The sequence below is a fragment of the Scyliorhinus canicula genome, chromosome 7 (genome assembly GCF_902713615.1).
Source record: "Scyliorhinus canicula chromosome 7, sScyCan1.1, whole genome shotgun sequence".
Lineage (NCBI taxonomy): Eukaryota > Metazoa > Chordata > Chondrichthyes > Carcharhiniformes > Scyliorhinidae > Scyliorhinus > Scyliorhinus canicula.
Window position 1 is genome coordinate 200,589,507 of NC_052152.1, and position 17,068 is coordinate 200,606,574.

The 17,068-nt window shown below is 52.6% G+C and overlaps 1 protein-coding gene across 1 annotated transcript; it reads right to left on the reverse strand.

The window, feature by feature from the left end:
- Window positions 1–13,949: 13,949 nt before the first annotated feature.
- Window positions 13,950–15,884, reverse strand: sox12 (SRY-box transcription factor 12). The gene has a single exon (XM_038803702.1). It carries the CDS (start codon window positions 15,758–15,760, stop codon window positions 14,975–14,977), a length of 786 nt encoding a protein of 261 aa, XP_038659630.1. The 5' UTR covers window positions 15,761–15,884; the 3' UTR covers window positions 13,950–14,974.
- Window positions 15,885–17,068: the final 1,184 nt, after the last annotated feature.

Here is a 17,068-nt window from a genome sequence, read left to right on the forward strand (position 1 = left end):
TTTTCCAGCTGACTGTTTATCCCAGTCCCCTCTGTATTCCTGGAAGGGGGGAAATCCACAACAGCTCTGGGGCGTCACTTTCTGCCGAGATGATAATCAGCTACCACTATCTCCACAGGAGATTACAGTCTGCTGCACCTTCCTTCCCACACCAGAACGATTCAGTCAGAGACTGGATTTACATTCTCAACCATTTGTATGTCCAATTATTTAAAACCATGTTTTATTTAAAGTTCAGTATGCCTGCATGTAATTTGGGGTTTTGATCCATCATTGTGACTGCTAACTGCCTAAATAAACCTTTCAATTGTATTAAAGTGCTACAAAACAATGCAAACAGTTGAAGATTGAATCAAATTCCAGATGTGACGCTGCCCACAGTCAAATATCCTGGGCTGGATTCTCCACTTTGCGATGTTGGAAACGGAAATTGCGATCAGCAGAGAATTGGAAAAAATCCATTTGCGTCTGAAACTGATTCTGACGCCATGCTCTGGTCCCTCACTCGCAGTGATATTGATGTTTACCCCCACACTCCAGAAGGTCCATGCAATACCATCATTTACATGGATTTTAATATCATTAGTCGCTGGGACGCTTAATGCTCTGCCCCCCCCCCGATGCCCCACCCCCTGCAATGCTCCACCCCCTGCAATGCTCCACCCCGGTGATGCTCCGCCCCCACAATGCCCCACCCTGTGATGCTCCACCCCAGTGATGCTCCGCCCCTGCAATGCTCCACCCCCTATGATGCTCCACCCTGTGATGCTCCACCCCCTGTGATGCTCCACCCTGGTGATGCTCCGCCCCTGCAATGCTCCACCCCTATGATGCTCCGCCCCCTGCGATACTCCACTCCCCCCGAGGTGCTCCGCCCCTGTGACACTCCACCCCATGATGCTTCACCCCCTGTGATGCTCCACCACTTTGATGCTCCACCCCAGTGATGCTCCGCCCCTGCAATGCTCCACCCCCTATGATGCTCCACCCTCTGATGCTCCACCCCCTGTGATGCGCCACCCCCTGTGACACTCCACCCCATGATGCTTCACCCCCTGTGATGCGCCACCCCCTGTGACACTCCACCCCATGATGCTCCACCCCTATGATGCTCCACCCCCTATGATGCTCCACCCCTATGATGCTCCACCCTCTGTGATGCTCCACCCCAGTGATGCTCCGCCCCTGCAATGCTCCACCCCTATGATGCTCCACCCTCTGATGCTCCACCCCCTGTGATGCTCCACCCCCTGTGATGCGCCACCCTCTGTGATGCTCCACCACCGTGAAGCCCCTGCGATACTCCACTCCCGTGATGCTCCGCCCCCTGCGATACTCCATCCCCCGTGATGCTCCACCACCGTGATACTCCGCCCCTGTGACACTCCACCCCATGATGCTTCACCCCCTGTGATGCTCCACCGCTGTGATGCTCCACCCCATGTGATGTCCCACCCCCATGATGCTCCACCCCTGTGATGCTCCACCCCCATGATGCTCCACCCCTGTGATGCTCCACCCCCATGATGCTCCACCCCTGTGATGCTCCACCCCCATGATGCTCCACCCCTGTGATGCTCCACCCCCATGACGCTCCACCCCTGTGATATTCCACCCCCATTATGCTCCACCTCAATAGCTCCACCCCTGTGATGCTCCACCCCTGTGATGCTCCACCCCTGTGATGCTCCACCCCCAATGAAGCTCCGCCCCTCTCAGGCATGAATTAGTGCAAGTATTTACATGCGGGGACTGGGCACCATGGCTGCGGAGGGGAGAGCAGGACTCTACAAAACCAGTCATAGTGCCTCAAAACGTGTTGTGCTTGGCTGGAGACTGACTGCCGGGGCCGGGGGGCAGTAGTGGGTAGTGATTGACGCCACTTCCGTAGGCTCGGGATGTCCTCCTCAGGATCAGGATGACCTGGCTCAGACCACCATTGCTGCAGTCTGTTTCCAAACCCACCCATTTGGTGCAACTTACAGGCCCCTGGCTGCTCACACTGTTGAGTGCTGCCTGGGTCGTGTGTGTTCTCAGAGAGCCTCTGGTCATCTGGGAGCCCATCAGCCCACCCTCTGGGCACCCTCTTGCCCCTAGCTGTTTCATTAAGGGGATGGGCGTGGCCACGCTCAATCAGGGGCCCACAGGGCAGCACGGTGGCGCAGTGGTTACTGCTGGAACCTCACGGCACTGAGGTCCCAGGTTCTATCCCGGCTCTGGGTCACTGTCTGTGTGGAGTTTGCACATTCTGCCCGTGATTGCGTGGGTTTCGCCCCCACAACCCAAAAGATGTGCACAGTTTAATTGGCCATGCTAAATTGCCCCTTAATTGGAAAAAATGAATTGGATAATCTAAAGTTAAAAAAAAGAATCAGGGGCCCACCAGGTGTTGACACACCTCCAAAGCGCTGCCCCATTGCAGGGGAAGCAGGCGATCCACAAAGCTCACCCCAACCAGAGGACACCTGCACCGCAGCCTTTAGAGGCCTCCCTGCTTCCCTGTCCCTCTCAGGGCAGAGGCCTCCCAGTGACACCCACCCCTGCATGCACCGAAAAAGCATCGCGCGTGGTGCCTCAGGGACTTCGGGCAAGCGGCGTTTGGTACTGAGCCCCACAAACAGGGACCAGATTGAATGATACTCATGGGGATCTCCAAGGGGATCGGGGGCTCCCAGCTGCATGCCCATTGTGCAGGGTTCTGCCCTGGCACTGCTGGTGCCACCCGGGTATCTTGGCAGTGCTGGCCTGGCATCCTGACACTGCCAGGGTGCCCAGGTGGCACTGCCAAGGTGCCCGGGTGGCACTGCCAGGGTGCCCAGGTGGCACTGCCAGGGTGCCCAGGTGGCACTGCCAGGGTACCGGGTTTGCGGTGCCAAGCTGGCATTGTTTGCACCCGCGTAATCAGACCGGGGTTGCCCACCGTGGGTGGTGCGAGGGAGGGGCAGGGGGACCCCGCTTGAGCTGGAGATGCAAGATCAAAGAGAGCGATAATGGGGCAGAACCTTTAGGAATGTACAAAGTCAGAAAGATCTGGGTGTGCAGGTTCACAGATCTTTGAAAGTGGGAAGACAAGTGAACAAGGTAGTCGAATATAAAAACTAGCAAGTCATGCTGCAGTTGTATAGATCCATTGTACGGCCGCACTTGGAATACTGTGCACAATTCTGGTCGCCACACTACCAGAAGGATGTGGAGGCTTTGGAGAGGGTGCAGAGGAGGTTTACCAGGATGTTGCCTGGTCTGGAGGGTGTTAGACATGTGGAGAGGCTGAGTAGACTCGGGCTGTTTTCATTAGAACGATGGAGGTTGCGGGGTGACCTGATAGAGGTCTGCAAGATTATGAGGGGCATGGATAGAGCGGATGGGCAGGCACTCTTTCCCAGGATGGAGGGGTCACTCACCAGGGTGCATAGGTTTAAGGTCCGTGGTGCAAGGTTTAGAGGAGATGAGCGAGGCAGGGTTTTTACACAGAGGGTGGTGAGTGCCTGGAATGCATTGCCAGGGGAGGTTGTGGAAGCAGATACATTAACGGCGTTCAAAAGGCATCTTGACAAATGCATGGATAATAATAATCTTTATTGTCATAAGTAGGCTTACATTTAAACACTGCAATGAAGTTACTGTGAAAAGCCCCTAGTCACCATATTCCGGCACCTGTTTGGGTACACTGAGGGAGAATTCAGAATGTCCAATTCACCGAACAATGCGTCTTTTGGGACTTGTGGGAGGAAACCGGAGCACCCGGAGGAAACGCACGCAGACATGGGGAGAACGTGCAGACTCCGCACACACAGTGACCCAAGCCGGGAATCGAACCTGGGACCCTGGCGCTATGAAGCAACAGTGCAAACCACTGTGCTACCGTGCTGGGTTATCTTCTCCTGTGGGGACAAAGAGAGGGCATTGTGAGCCGCAGGCTTGATGGGTCAGAGGGGTCTATAGCAGCTGGCATGTGTGGGCACCGCACCCAGACATGAAGGGGCTGTGCTGGTGAGTGCTAGCAGGTGCTGAGGAATATGCACGAAGATAGGAAGTTGGGAGGGTGCGGGGTGTCAGCCAGTCATTTGTGGGCGTGCAGGGTGGGGTAATTTGAGGGGTGGCAGGCGGAACTGATGCCAGGAGAGAGGGGGTAACTTACCCTTGCAGCTCGGTGCAGGTCATTGGTCTTCTTCCTACATTGCGCGCTGGTCCTCCTGGTCACGCTGCCCGCACTGACAGCCGCTGCCACTGCCTCCCAGGCGGCATTGCTGACCCTGCCACTGGTCCTCCTGGTCACGCTGCCCGCACTGACAGCCGCTGCCACTGCCTCCCAGGCGGCATTGCTGACCCTGCAGCTGGTCCTCCTGGTCACGCTGCCCACACTGACAGCCGCTGCCACTGCCTCCCAGGCGGCATTGCTGACCCTGCCACTGGTCCTCCTGGTCACGCTGCCCGCACAGACAGCCGCTGCCACTGCCTCCCAGGCAGCATTGCTGACCCTGCAGCTGGTCCTCCTGGTCACGCTGCCCACACTGACAGCCGCTGCCACTGCCTCCCAGGCGGCATTGCTGACCCTGCCGCTGGTCCTCCTGGTCACGCTGCCCGCACTGACAGCCGCTGCCACTACCTCCCAGGCAGCATTGCTGACCCTGCAGCTGGTCCTCCTGGTCACGCTGCCCGCACAGACAGCCGCGGCCACTGCCTCCCAGGCGGCATTGCTGACCCTGCAGCTGGTCCTCCTGGTCACGCTGCCCGCACTGACAGCCGCTGCCACTGCCTCCCAGGCGGCATTGCTGACCCTGCCACTGGTCCTCCTGGTCACGCTGCCCGCACTGACAGCCGCTGCCACTGCCTCCCAGGCGGCATTGCTGACCCTGCCGCTGGTCCTCCTGGTCACGCTGCCCGCACAGACAGCCGCTGCCACTGCCTCCCAGGCGGCATTGCTGACCCTGCCACTGGTCCTCTGACCCCCTCAGGGGAACAAGGTGGTCTGTTCCTGATCGACGGCATTGAGAATCCTGGCCAGGTCTGCAACCAGGGCTGGTTTAGCTCACTGGGCTAAATCATTGGCTTTTAAAGCAGACCAAACAGGCCAGCAGCACGGTTCGATTCCCGTACCAGCGGAACCATGTGGCGACTAGGGGCTTTTCACAGTAACTTCATTGAAGCCTACTCGTGACAATAAGCGATTTTCGTTTTTTTATTTTTCATCCCCAAAGCGAGGAGCAGGTCTGTACGCTGCCATGCTTGTGCATTGACTGGGAGTGAGTGGTGAGGGAGCGCTAAAAGTAATTCCTTTTGTTAGCGGCGAGACGCGGAGGCGCAAGTCGGGCGAATCAGACGGCGAGAGAGCCAGTAATTTATTTTTAAAAATAAATTTAGAGTATCCAGTTATTTTTCTTTTCCAATTAAGGGTCAATTTAGCGTGGCCAATCCACCTAACCTGCACATCTTTGGGTTGTGGGGGTGAAACCCACGCAGACACGGGGGGAGAACGTGCAAACTCCACAGGGACAGTGACCCAGGGCCGGGATTCGAACCCGGGTCCTCAGCGCTGTAGTCCCAGTGCTAACCACTGCGCCGCCGTGCCGCCCCGAGAGAGCCAGTAATGACGAGAGTCCCGTGGGGAGTCATTTGTGGCACTAAGTGCCGTTGAAAATGGGCTGCGATCTCACCAACGTGGCTGTCGAGAAACACCCAAACGTTCCCAAAATGGTTCCCACAATGATTGTTTCCGTTCAATCGTGCACTATGTCTTATAGTCTTAAAGCACTTTTGGATGGCCAGTGGTTGTAAAGGGTGTTGCGTAAATGAATGTCTGCTCGTCATTACTTTTCCAAGTAGCAGTATTTTTCCATTTATTCTCAATTAATTAATACTGTGTTTTGTGATTTGTGCCAATATCTGTTAATGTACTGACATGCTGTTCATTACTCAGGGACACTGTAAGATAAAATTCATTTTTATTCTTTTTCACGCAGTGAGTGTTTATGGTCTGGGGTGCACTGTCTGAGAGTGTGGTGGAGGCAGATTCAATCGAGGCTTTCCAGAGAGAATTAGACTGTCGCCTGAAAAGACAGAGTTACAGGGAGAAGGCAGGAAAATGGAACTCGTGAATTGCTCATTTGGAGAGACCCCGTGCAGACACGATGGGCTGAATGGCCTCCAGCACTGTAACAATCCTGCGATTCTGTGATTGTCCAGTGAAAAACATTTCGAGCTATTTTTTAAAATAAATTTAGCGTTCCCAATTCATTTTTTTTCCAATTAAGGGGCAATTTAGCGTGTCCAATCCACCTGCCCTGCACATCTTTGGGCTGCGGGGGTGAAACCCACGCAGACACGGGGAGAATGTGCAAACTCCACACGGACAGTGACCCAGAGCCGGGATTGGACCTGGGACCTCGGCGCCGTGAGGCAGCCGTGCTAACCCACTGCGCCACTGTGCTGCCCCATTTTGAGCTCTTTTAACGGAAAAAATATAACTAGGGGTCTGCACGGGGGTGCAGTGGTTAGAACTGCTGCCTCACGCGTCCGAGAACTCGGGTTCGATTCCAGCTCCGTGTTACTGTCCGTGTGGAGTTTGCACATTCTCCCCGTGTTTGCGTATCGCCTCCACAACCCAAAGATGTGCAGTGTAGGTGGATTGGCCACGCTAAATTGTCCCTTAATTGGAAAAATTAGAAAAGAAAAACATTTTAAAAAAGAAAACATATAACTGTGGGGAGGTGTGTTTTAAATATTTCTCCCAGGTAGCACAGTGTCAGATTCTGTCACTTCTCAATCGCCTTTTTCTGGTTCAAAAAAAAAGTAAAGTAATAACAAAAGGAATTTGTTGCAGGAGCGATAAGAGTGTGCTAAACCAGAACTGTTAAATATTCAGCTCCTCAAACTTTGTTGAAAGTCAATCCCCCCCCATATTCCCCTCTCTTAACCTGTGATCTTACAAGAGAATGCTCGGCCAGTTAGCCTGGCATCAGTAGCAGGGAACATGCGAGAATCTAGTGTTAGGATGTGGTGATAAGGCATTTAGCAAATCATGATATGATTAAGCCGAAAGGGAAATTGAAAAATCTGTTAAGAGCTTATTTTCAGGTCATTGTGAGCAGTGTAGATAATGAGGCATCAGTGGACGTGCAGCATGTTTGGGTGTCAAAACATTATTCAGTAAGATGCCACACAAGAGATTATTATATGAAACTAGGTCTCATACGATGGGCGGAATATTATGGGATGGATTCGTTAATGGACCAAAACTGAACATTTCAGGTCAGGAGGCTGTAGCCACTGGTATTCTGCCAGAATCAGAGCTCAGCTATTGCAGTTTATTTCAATCAGTGTTCTTCAAACTCGAGGGCGCAACCCCGCGGGTGGGTGGTGAACGGGTGTCGGGTTACGGAGTCGTCCTTCGCAGCGCTCCCGATCGCGCAAGCCCCTGCACAGCAGCCTTTAAAATGGCCGCAAACCTATGATCATGCACGCCGATGATCGGGCACGCATGCGCAGTGCGGCCGCTATTTTTTTAAACGGTCGCATCTTTTTTCTCAAGTTCGGGGGGGGGGGGCGGTTTTATTCATTTAATTTTTATTTTTTTCATTTATTTTATTCATGTCATTTTTTTTTGCAAGTTCGGGAGGGTTTTATTCAATACAATTTTACGGAAAAAAATGCAGAACAGATGGAGACTCCAGACTTTCCGACACCGGAAGGCTTCACCTTCATCCAACAGGTTCCATTGGAGGAGCGTGTACGAGGGCCAAAGGGACCCAAAACCATTTCCTCCATTTTTATCAGCAGCAAACAAGGTAAGAGAAAATGGTGGGTCGCTCAGGTCGCAAAGGTCGGCCGGCGTGGGTCACGAAAGTCGGGCGGGTTGGCTCCCGAAAGTCGGCAGGGTTGGGTCCTGAAGGTTGGCCGGTTGGTAAAAATGGGTCCCCGGAAAAAAGTTTGAAGATCACTGATTTAGATGAGGACACAGAGTGTATTGTACCCAAGTTTGATACGATACTAAGCTAAGTGGGATAATGTGCAGGATGCAAAGAGGTGGCAAAGAGTCACAGTCATGTTAAATGCAGTCACGGGAGGCACAGTGGTTAGCACTGTTGCCTCACAGCGCCAGGGATCAGGGTTCAATTCCGGCCTCAGGTGACTGTCTATGAGGGGTTTGCGCTCTCTCCCTGTGCCTGCGTGGGTTTCCTCCGGGTGCTCCGGTTTCCTCCCACAGTCTAAAGGTGTGCAGGTTAGGTGGATTGGCCATCATCAATTGCCCCCAAGTGCCTAAAGGTTAGGTGGGGTAATGGGGCCTAGGTGGGATGCTCTTTCCAAGCATCGGTGCAGATTCGATGGGCCAAATGGCCTCCTTCTGCACTGCAGGGATTCTATGATTCTATGAAATGAGCGGGCAAGAATGCGGCAGATGGAATAGATGTTGGGAGGACGTTGCCCTTGGTTACAGAGTCTAGAACTAGGGGTCACAACCTCAGAATGAGGGGTCAGCTATTCAGGACGAGCTGAGGAGAGATTTCTTCGCGCAAAGGAATGTGAATATTTGGAATGCACTCCCCCAGACGGCTGTGGTTGCTAAACCCATCATAAAACCCAATAGAGTTTTGGATTCAAAGGGAATCGTGTGGCAAGGTGATGGGGCAGGAAAGGGGAGTTGAGGTGGGAGATGTGCCAGGACCTTACTGAATGGCAGAACAGGCTCTGGGGGCCAGATAGCCTCGCCTTGCTCCTCTTACAAATGATCTTATATCGCTGCAGTGTCAGGTTCTTGCCACTAGAGGCCCATATTGATCTGTGCATACAGCACATCGACCTTCAGCTTGCAAAGAGATGTGATAGCATCAATACACTATCACTCCATGGAAAACAGATGCCAAGCCTTAACCCTGTGTGCTTCTTAAGCATTTGGCTGCATTGTTGGGAGTAAAATGTGGAAATTTAAATTTTCCAAGCAATGCTTCAATAGAAATATTGAAATCAGTAAGAAGTCGTTGACCAAATTGCCAAAACGCACCAATCTGGTTTTGGTCTGAAGAGAGACCATAATCTGAAAGTTAGAGGCAAGTCACTTGGGAGTGAAGTCATGAGGTATTCCTTCGCTCAAGGGCACAGAAATCTGGAACCTCCGCCTCAAAGAAAAGGCTATGAGACGCCGGGGATTACTGGGTGCTTTCAAGAACAAGATCGGCAGTTTGTTTATGAGGCTATCGCAGGAAATGAACCAAAGATGGATAAATGTGGTTGAGGTCAATATTAACCATGATCTATTTGAATTATGAGCATACCCAAGGGGCTGGATAGCCTTCTCCATTTCCTACTCTGAGCCAAATTGTCCTTTCTGTGCAGTGAACTCTATGTTTTTTTTAATTCTTTCAAGAGATATGGGCATCACTGGCAGTGCCAGCATTTGTTACCCATCCTTAATTACCCTTGAACTGATTGGCTTGTTTGGCCATGTCAGAGGGCAGTGAAGAGCCTGGAGTCAGATGTAGGCCAGACCAGGTAAGGACGGAGGATTTCCGCCCTAAAGGACACAGTGAACCAGATGGGTTTTTACAACAATCGATGATAGTTTCATGGTCATCATTCATAGAGAATCCCTGCAATGCAGATGGAGGCTATTCGGCCCATCGAGTCTGCACCGGCCCTCTGAAAGAAAAACCTACCTAGGCAAATCCCCCACCCTATCCCCGTAACCCCACTTCGGGACATCCCCTATCGACATTATACCAAGCTGAGTTTAGCTGAGATGAGGTACCAGGGTTAGTCTGTTGGTGTACATTACCAGCTACTCATAGACATATATGAGAGTTGAGGATCCTGTGGGAGGAACCTTAACCACATTCAAAACCACAGTTTGTGGCTAGCGATGACTGGGAGGTATCAGAATTATAGAATTTACTGTGCAGAAGGAAGCCATTCGGCCTATCGAGTCTGCACTGACCCTTGGAAAGTGCACACTGCTTAAGCCCACGCCTCCACCCTATCCCCACAACCCAGTAACCCCAGCTAACCTTTTGAACACTCAGGGGCAATTTAGCATGGCCAATCCACCTAACCTATGTTCTATGTGTCTCATGCATTTCATGTTCTATGTTCTAAACCTGCACATAATAATAGCTTATTGTCACAAGTAGGCTTCAATGAAGTTACTGTGAAAAGCCACATCTTTGGACTGTGGGAGAAAACCGGAGCACCCGGAAGAAACCCACACAGACACGGGGAGAAAGTGCAAACTCCATACAGTCACCCGAGGCCAGAATTGAACCCGGGACCCTGGAGCTGTGAGGCAGTAGTGCTAACCACTGTGCAACCATGCCACCACATTGAATCTCAGTTGGCAACCCTACAAAAACTAGATAAGGTGATAATGCAATCAGGCACGAGTAGTCCCACCCAGCTAGAGAGATGTTGGAGGTGGCTGGCGTGATCAATTTTGTCAAAGGTCAGTACTGTCCATCACAGAAACCCCTCTCCCCTTCTACCCCAAAATTACTTTTTTTACAATCTTTATTAGTGTCAAAAGTAGGCTTACTGTGAAAATCCCCTAGTCACCACATTCCGGTGCATGTTCGGGTACACGGAGGGAAAATTCAGAATGTCCAATCCATCCAATAGTGAGTGCGGGGGTGGGTGTGGGTGAGTCTTTCGGGACTTGTGGGAGGAAACCGGAGCACCCGGAGGACATGGGGAGAATGTGCAAGCTCGGCACAGGCAGTGACCCAAGCCAGGAATCGAACACAGGCCCCTGGCGTTGTGAATCAACAGTGCTAACCACTGAGCGACCGTGCTGTTTCAGCATTGTTTTTATTTGGCGCTAACTATGCACAGAATGATCCCATCAACCTGGCAGACTCATGCAGTCACTGACTCAATGCAGGTTCGACCATCCCTTGATGACAGAATTGCTAAGGAAAATCGATGATCATTAGCACGTCGCTGTCTGTGGGAACTTGCTGCGCCCAAATTGGCTGTCATGCTTCCTACGTGACAACATTTCAACAAGTACATTGATTGGTTCTAAAGTACCCTGGGACATCCTGTGGTTATGAAAGGGGTGATAGAGTTTCAGGTCTATCTTCCCAATGGGTTATTGTTTATTTTGAGCCGTGTGCTGGCACAGATGAGTGGCGGACGCAAAACTGGTCAGTGATGTAAACGTTTTAATATTAATGACTTAATTTCCATAATTAAAACATTCTTTACACAGGTAACAGAAAATTGCAAAAAAAATTTAATAATTTAACCAAATGTACAGTTATAAATCTCTGAAAATAAATCTATGACAAATATTTACATTAATGCACTACCATAAACTCATGTCCTGTCGGTCTACACAGTCTACAATGACCTTAATATCTCTCAATGCAGGCTGGAGGCAAGAGGAGACACTTTCAGTTCCCCAACCCTATCCCGCTGATGCGTGTTAACCCTTTGATCGCTGAACACCACTTGAGGGAGCAACACACTCCATGCAGAAAACCTGAATATTGTTGTACTTTCTGGGACGGTCATTTTGTAATGTTCTTTCAGATATTTTACGAATAAAGTACATTTTTGCGACACAAAAACTGGGGATTTTGGTGGGTAGGGGTATTAAGTGATATTTAACAAAGGAGAGTAAATAATTTAGAGGTGCAGAATAGCCAGGATATAATTGAATGGGCTCGAGTGACTCAATGGCCTATTCCTGTTCCAAGAAAGCACAAAATATTGTGTTTGCAGCATAGAAGATTTCTGGCATTTAGTGCAAATCCCTCACTGTAGCGCAGCATTGAAACTCCCGACGTGGGGTGATTGTTTAAGGAGGGGATCAGAATGTGGGTTGAATGGCATAAGGGTCTGGCACTCAGTCAACACATGTTGAGACATTCCATTCATTTCAAAATTACAGGACTCATAGAATTCACCTTCATAATATATTCACTTTTCACTGAAAGAGCAGAGTGCTGCTGCTCTCAAAGGGTTAATGCATCTTGCAATCAGCCTGGAAACAGCTAATGAGCGAATACTTTTAAACGTGCCTCTGAATTCTCTGACAGCCATTTACTCCTCCGCTCTTGAACCCCCTCCAAACATGCATCGCGGTAAACAAATCATGGAATACTACCATCAGAACAGTAACACCAACGTAACAGAATCTACACACTGTTCCCCATTCACTTGTGCATCTTGTCTCTTTGTCCTCAAATACTCTAACCAAATAGAATTATAAACACAAGGTGGTGACGGCACAGTGCTCAGTCACCACCTTGTACTTTCTTGTTTTTCAAAGTGAAGTCAAAGTTAACATTAACATAGGAAAGGGTAAGGGAGGCAGGGCTGTGCAGGTACCAGAGCCCAGCACAAGGGGTGGGGGGGTGGATTATGGGTACTGCCCTTTGCCACTCCCTAGTTATAGAAATTCAGTCAAGACCCATCCCCGACCCCTCACTGAGAATGGTTTAATCCTATACCAAAGCCAAATGCAACCTAAATGTGACCTGGGAGCATCCACATGGAAATTTAGCCTTCTGATTGGAGGAAATCTGGTTTGCCCAGCCAAATAGTCCGGACGACAAATTTCAGTTGCCTGATCGAACGTTTTGGATTTTAAAAGTTGGGTTTCCGACCCCCTCCCCCGTCCCACCTCACACCTCCAGGTTAAAATCTGACACCAATTTGTATGATTTTCTGTTTGACGGATCCAATTCCTTCCCCTTCTGTGCACCCACCTCACCACTCACACCCACCCCCACACACACACTCATTCACCCACACACACACTCCTCACACACCCCACCCCTCACACACCCACCCCTCACACACCCACCCCTCACTCACCTCACCCCTCACTCACCCCCGCACTCATTCACCCACGCACACACCCCTCACACACCCACCCATCACACACCCCACCCCTCACTCAGCTCACCGTTCACCCCTACCCCCGCATCATTCACCCACACACACTCCTCACAGACCCCACCCCATCAATCAGCTCACCACTCACCCACCCCTGCACTCATTCACTCACCCACACACACACACACACTCCTCACACACCCATCCCTCTCACCTCACCACTCACCCACCCCCGCATTCACTCACCCACACACACTCCTCACACACACACCCCTCACTTACCTCACCCCTCACTCACCTCACCACTCACCGCCCCCGCATTCACTCACCCACACACACACTCCTCACACACCCACCCCTCACTCACCTCTCACCCACCCCCGCATTCACTCACCCACACACACACTCCTCACACACCCACCCCTCACTCACCCCACCCCTCACTCACCTCACCATTCACACCCACCCCCGCATTCACTCACCCACACACACTCCTCACAGACCCCACCCCATCAATTAGCTCACCACTCACCCACACCCGCATTCACTCACCCACACACACTCCTCACACACACACCCCTCACTTACCTCACCCCTCACTCACCCCCGCATTCACTCACCCACACACACACTCCTCACACACCCACCCCTCACTCACCCCACCCCTCACTCACCTCACCATTCACACCCACCCCGCATTCACTCACCCACACACACACTCCTCACACACCCACCCCTCACTTACCTCACCCCTCACTCACCTCACCACTCACCCACCCCCGCATTCACTCACCCACACACACACTCCTCACACACCCACCCCTCACTCACCTCACCCACACACCTACCCCACCCCTCACTCACCCTACCCCTGCACTCACTCACCCACTTCACCACTCTCTCACACCACCCCTCACTCACCCACACCCACCCCCGCACTCACTGACCCCTCACGCCCACCCCAGCACTCACTCACCCACCCCACCGCACACTCACCCACCTCACTCACCCACTCATCCCTCACTCACCCACCCCACCAAACACCCACCCCTCACACGCCCACCCCACCGCACACTCACCTCACCACCCACACACCCACCCCAGAAGTAGACAACCTCCCCCCCCCTCCCTAACCCAGGGTATACATAGTGATACAACACTGTGACACTGGAATGAGTGTGACAAATTCAAAACAATTAACATTCAGCCGAGAGGCGCTAAATGTCCACCACAGTGTTGTGAAAGCTGGAGGCTCCAGCTGCAATGTGTACTGAAGCCTTGCTTCCCCTTCTCGATTACCTTAATGTCCTGTCCCCAAAGCCCCCTTCTTCCCCTCCTCAGGGATTGACTGCAGAGAGAGAGAGAGGGATTGCTCGCTAGGACCTGGAGGAAGCTCTCCATTCACTGAAAGCCTCTCCACGCCGTAATGCTCTCCAGAAAGCTGCTGCCTGGCCCCATACACGGCATGCCAGTTATTCCCAAGTCCGGATTCCCGGGAGACGGCTCCGGTTCAAAGGGAGATGTGCCGGCCGGTGCTTTTCAAAGCTGTCCTCGCATCAGTTCGAACTTGCTGAAGTGTGAGATTGGAGCCTCCCCGCTCTCCTTCCACGCTGCTGTGTCCCGAATCTGCTCAAAATCCACAAAACAATTGTCTTTTCCCAAAAACCAAACAAAATCCTGCTGTCGAGCCCGGGCGAATGCACAGTGTTGGGACAAAGCTGCCCTTTTGTAATTCCAGAACAATACTCAAATCCAATAAGGGACAAATATTTCACACACATATATATATTTATAAAAATGCCCCCAGACAGCAGAAGGCTGATGCACATCCCATAGATTGGCCACGGCTCAATGTTATTGCGTAAAAGGATACATCAAAAATATGGTACAGTTAAAAGATGCCTTACTTTGAAGAGGTGGTGGCATTTTAAAAATGACTTGGCTAATTTTTTTTAAATTCTCATTCAACCCCCCCAGATGCTCCAGTGATTAGAATGGAAATCTAGAAAAATACAGACCCAGCCACACTGGGAAGTGCTGGTTCAAATCCTCCTTGTGGCTGAGTTCACTTTGGGAGGGAGTAAATGATATATATATATATATTAAAACAAACTTTTCTTTTTTTTTTGGAAAGGGGGTCCCTGCTTTAATAAGTAAAGACCATATCAGACACACTGGACACTAACCAGTCTCCAGATATCATTTCGTTCACTTCTGGGGTGCAGTAGTCTGGGAAGTCGAAGTGGGAGGCACAGTTCGAGAGGGAGTTTTCCACATCCTTATCCAGGGAGCCCAGGGCGAGGTTCTCAAAGTTGGAACCGGAGATGATGTCCAGGATCTCGTCCTCCAACTCTTCGTCCGAGGAGGAGGAGGAAGGGGAGGTGGAGGAGGGCAGCGACCTGGTGGAGGTGGGCGAGAGGGGTGGCTGGCTGGGGGTGAGGGTTGGCTGGGGGTCTTCCAGCCCCCCGCTCCGGCCCGGGACTCCCCTCTCCGCCCTGCAGGCTGGCTTGGCCATGGGGCAGCCCCGGCCCCTGTGCGCCCGGCTGCCTGCGCTCTTCCTGGCCGAGGCCGCCTTCCTGCTCAGCGCCTTGGCCATGGCCCCGCTCTTGCCCTTCTTCCTGGGCCGGTACTTGTAGTCCGGGTAGTCGGCCATGTGTTTGAGCCGCAGCCTCTCCGCCTCCCGGATAAAGGGCATCTTCTCCGGCTCCTGCAGCGCCTTCCAGCGCTTACCCAGCCGCTTGGAGATCTCGGCGTTGTGCATGTCCGGGGACTGCTCCATGATCTTCCTCCTCTCGATCTGGGACCACACCATGAACGCGTTCATCGGCCTCTTGATGTGACCGCTGGCCGTTTTGCACCAGCCCGGCTCGGCACTCAGGCGCAGGGGCTCTGCCATACCCGGCTCGGCATCGCTGGAGTCTTCAGCAACCATCCTGACAAAGTTTGTCAGATACACAGACAGAGAGGGGGAGGGGGGGGAGAGAGATAGAGGAGGGAGAGGGGAGGGAGAGATAGAGGGAAGGAGAGGGGAGGGAGAGAGAGGGGGAGGAGGGAGAGAGATAGAGGGAGGGAGAGGGGGAGGAGGGAGAGAGATAGAGGGAGGGAGAGGGGGAGGAGGGAGAGAGATAGAGGGAGGGAGAGGGGGAGGAGGGAGAGAGATAGAGGGAGGGAGAGGGGAGGGTAAGATAGAGGGGGCGGAGGGAGAGAGATAGAGGGAGGGTGAGATAGAGGGAGGGAGTGAGAGGGGGAGGAGGGAGGGATAGAGGGATGGGGAGGGAGAGAGGTAGAGGGAGGGAGAGATAGAGGGGGGCAGAGAGATAGAGGGGGAGGAGGGAGGGAGAGATAGAGGGGACGAGGGACAGATAGAGGGGGACGAGGGAGAGATAGAGGGGGAGGAGGGAGAGATAGAAGGAGGGAGAGAGATAGAGGGAAGGAGAGAGATAGAGAGGGAGGAGGGAGAGAGATAGAGGGGAGGAGGGAGAGATAGAGGGAGAGGAGGGAGCGAGATAGAGGGGTGGAGGGAGGGAGAGAGATAGAGAGGAGGAGGGAGAGATAGAGGGGAGAAGGGAGCGATAGGGGAGGGAGAGGAGAGAGATAGAGGGGGTTAGGGAGAGAGAGGGGGAGGAGTGAGAGATAGAGAGAGGGAGGAGGAAGGAGAGAAAGAGGGAGGGAGAGGAGAGGGAGGAGGAGGGAGAGAAAGGGGGAGGGAGAGAGATAGAGGTGGGGGAGACAGAGGGAGAGGGGAGGGAGAGAGATAGAGGTGAGGGAGAGATAGAGGGGGTGGAGGGAGAAATTGAGGTGAGGGAGAGATAGAGGGAGAGGGGAGGGAGAGAGATAGAGGGGGGAGGCAGCAATATGCTTTTGGGATGTGTGGAAGGAGCAGAGAGGGGTGGGGGTGTGTGTGGTTGTCTGTGTGTGTGGGAGGGAAGGCAGTGCTCACACCCCCTCCCTTTGCCCCTCTCACCCCCTGTGCCCAGTTGAGAGGTGAGCTGCTGTGAAAAGCTCCGCACCCCCAGCACACTGGGATCCCCCTCCACTGCTGTCTGCCCGCTGACCAGCTCCCCACCCTCCCACTGTGTGAGTGTGTGTGTGAATATTCATCCTGCAAATCCCACCCAGACACCCCTCCCATTGGCTGCCTCACAGCATTACAATCTGCCCACCCACCTATCAGCCAAACCCAGAGACACAACACAGGGCTGGGAACACACACACACACACACACCTCCAGCAACTCAGC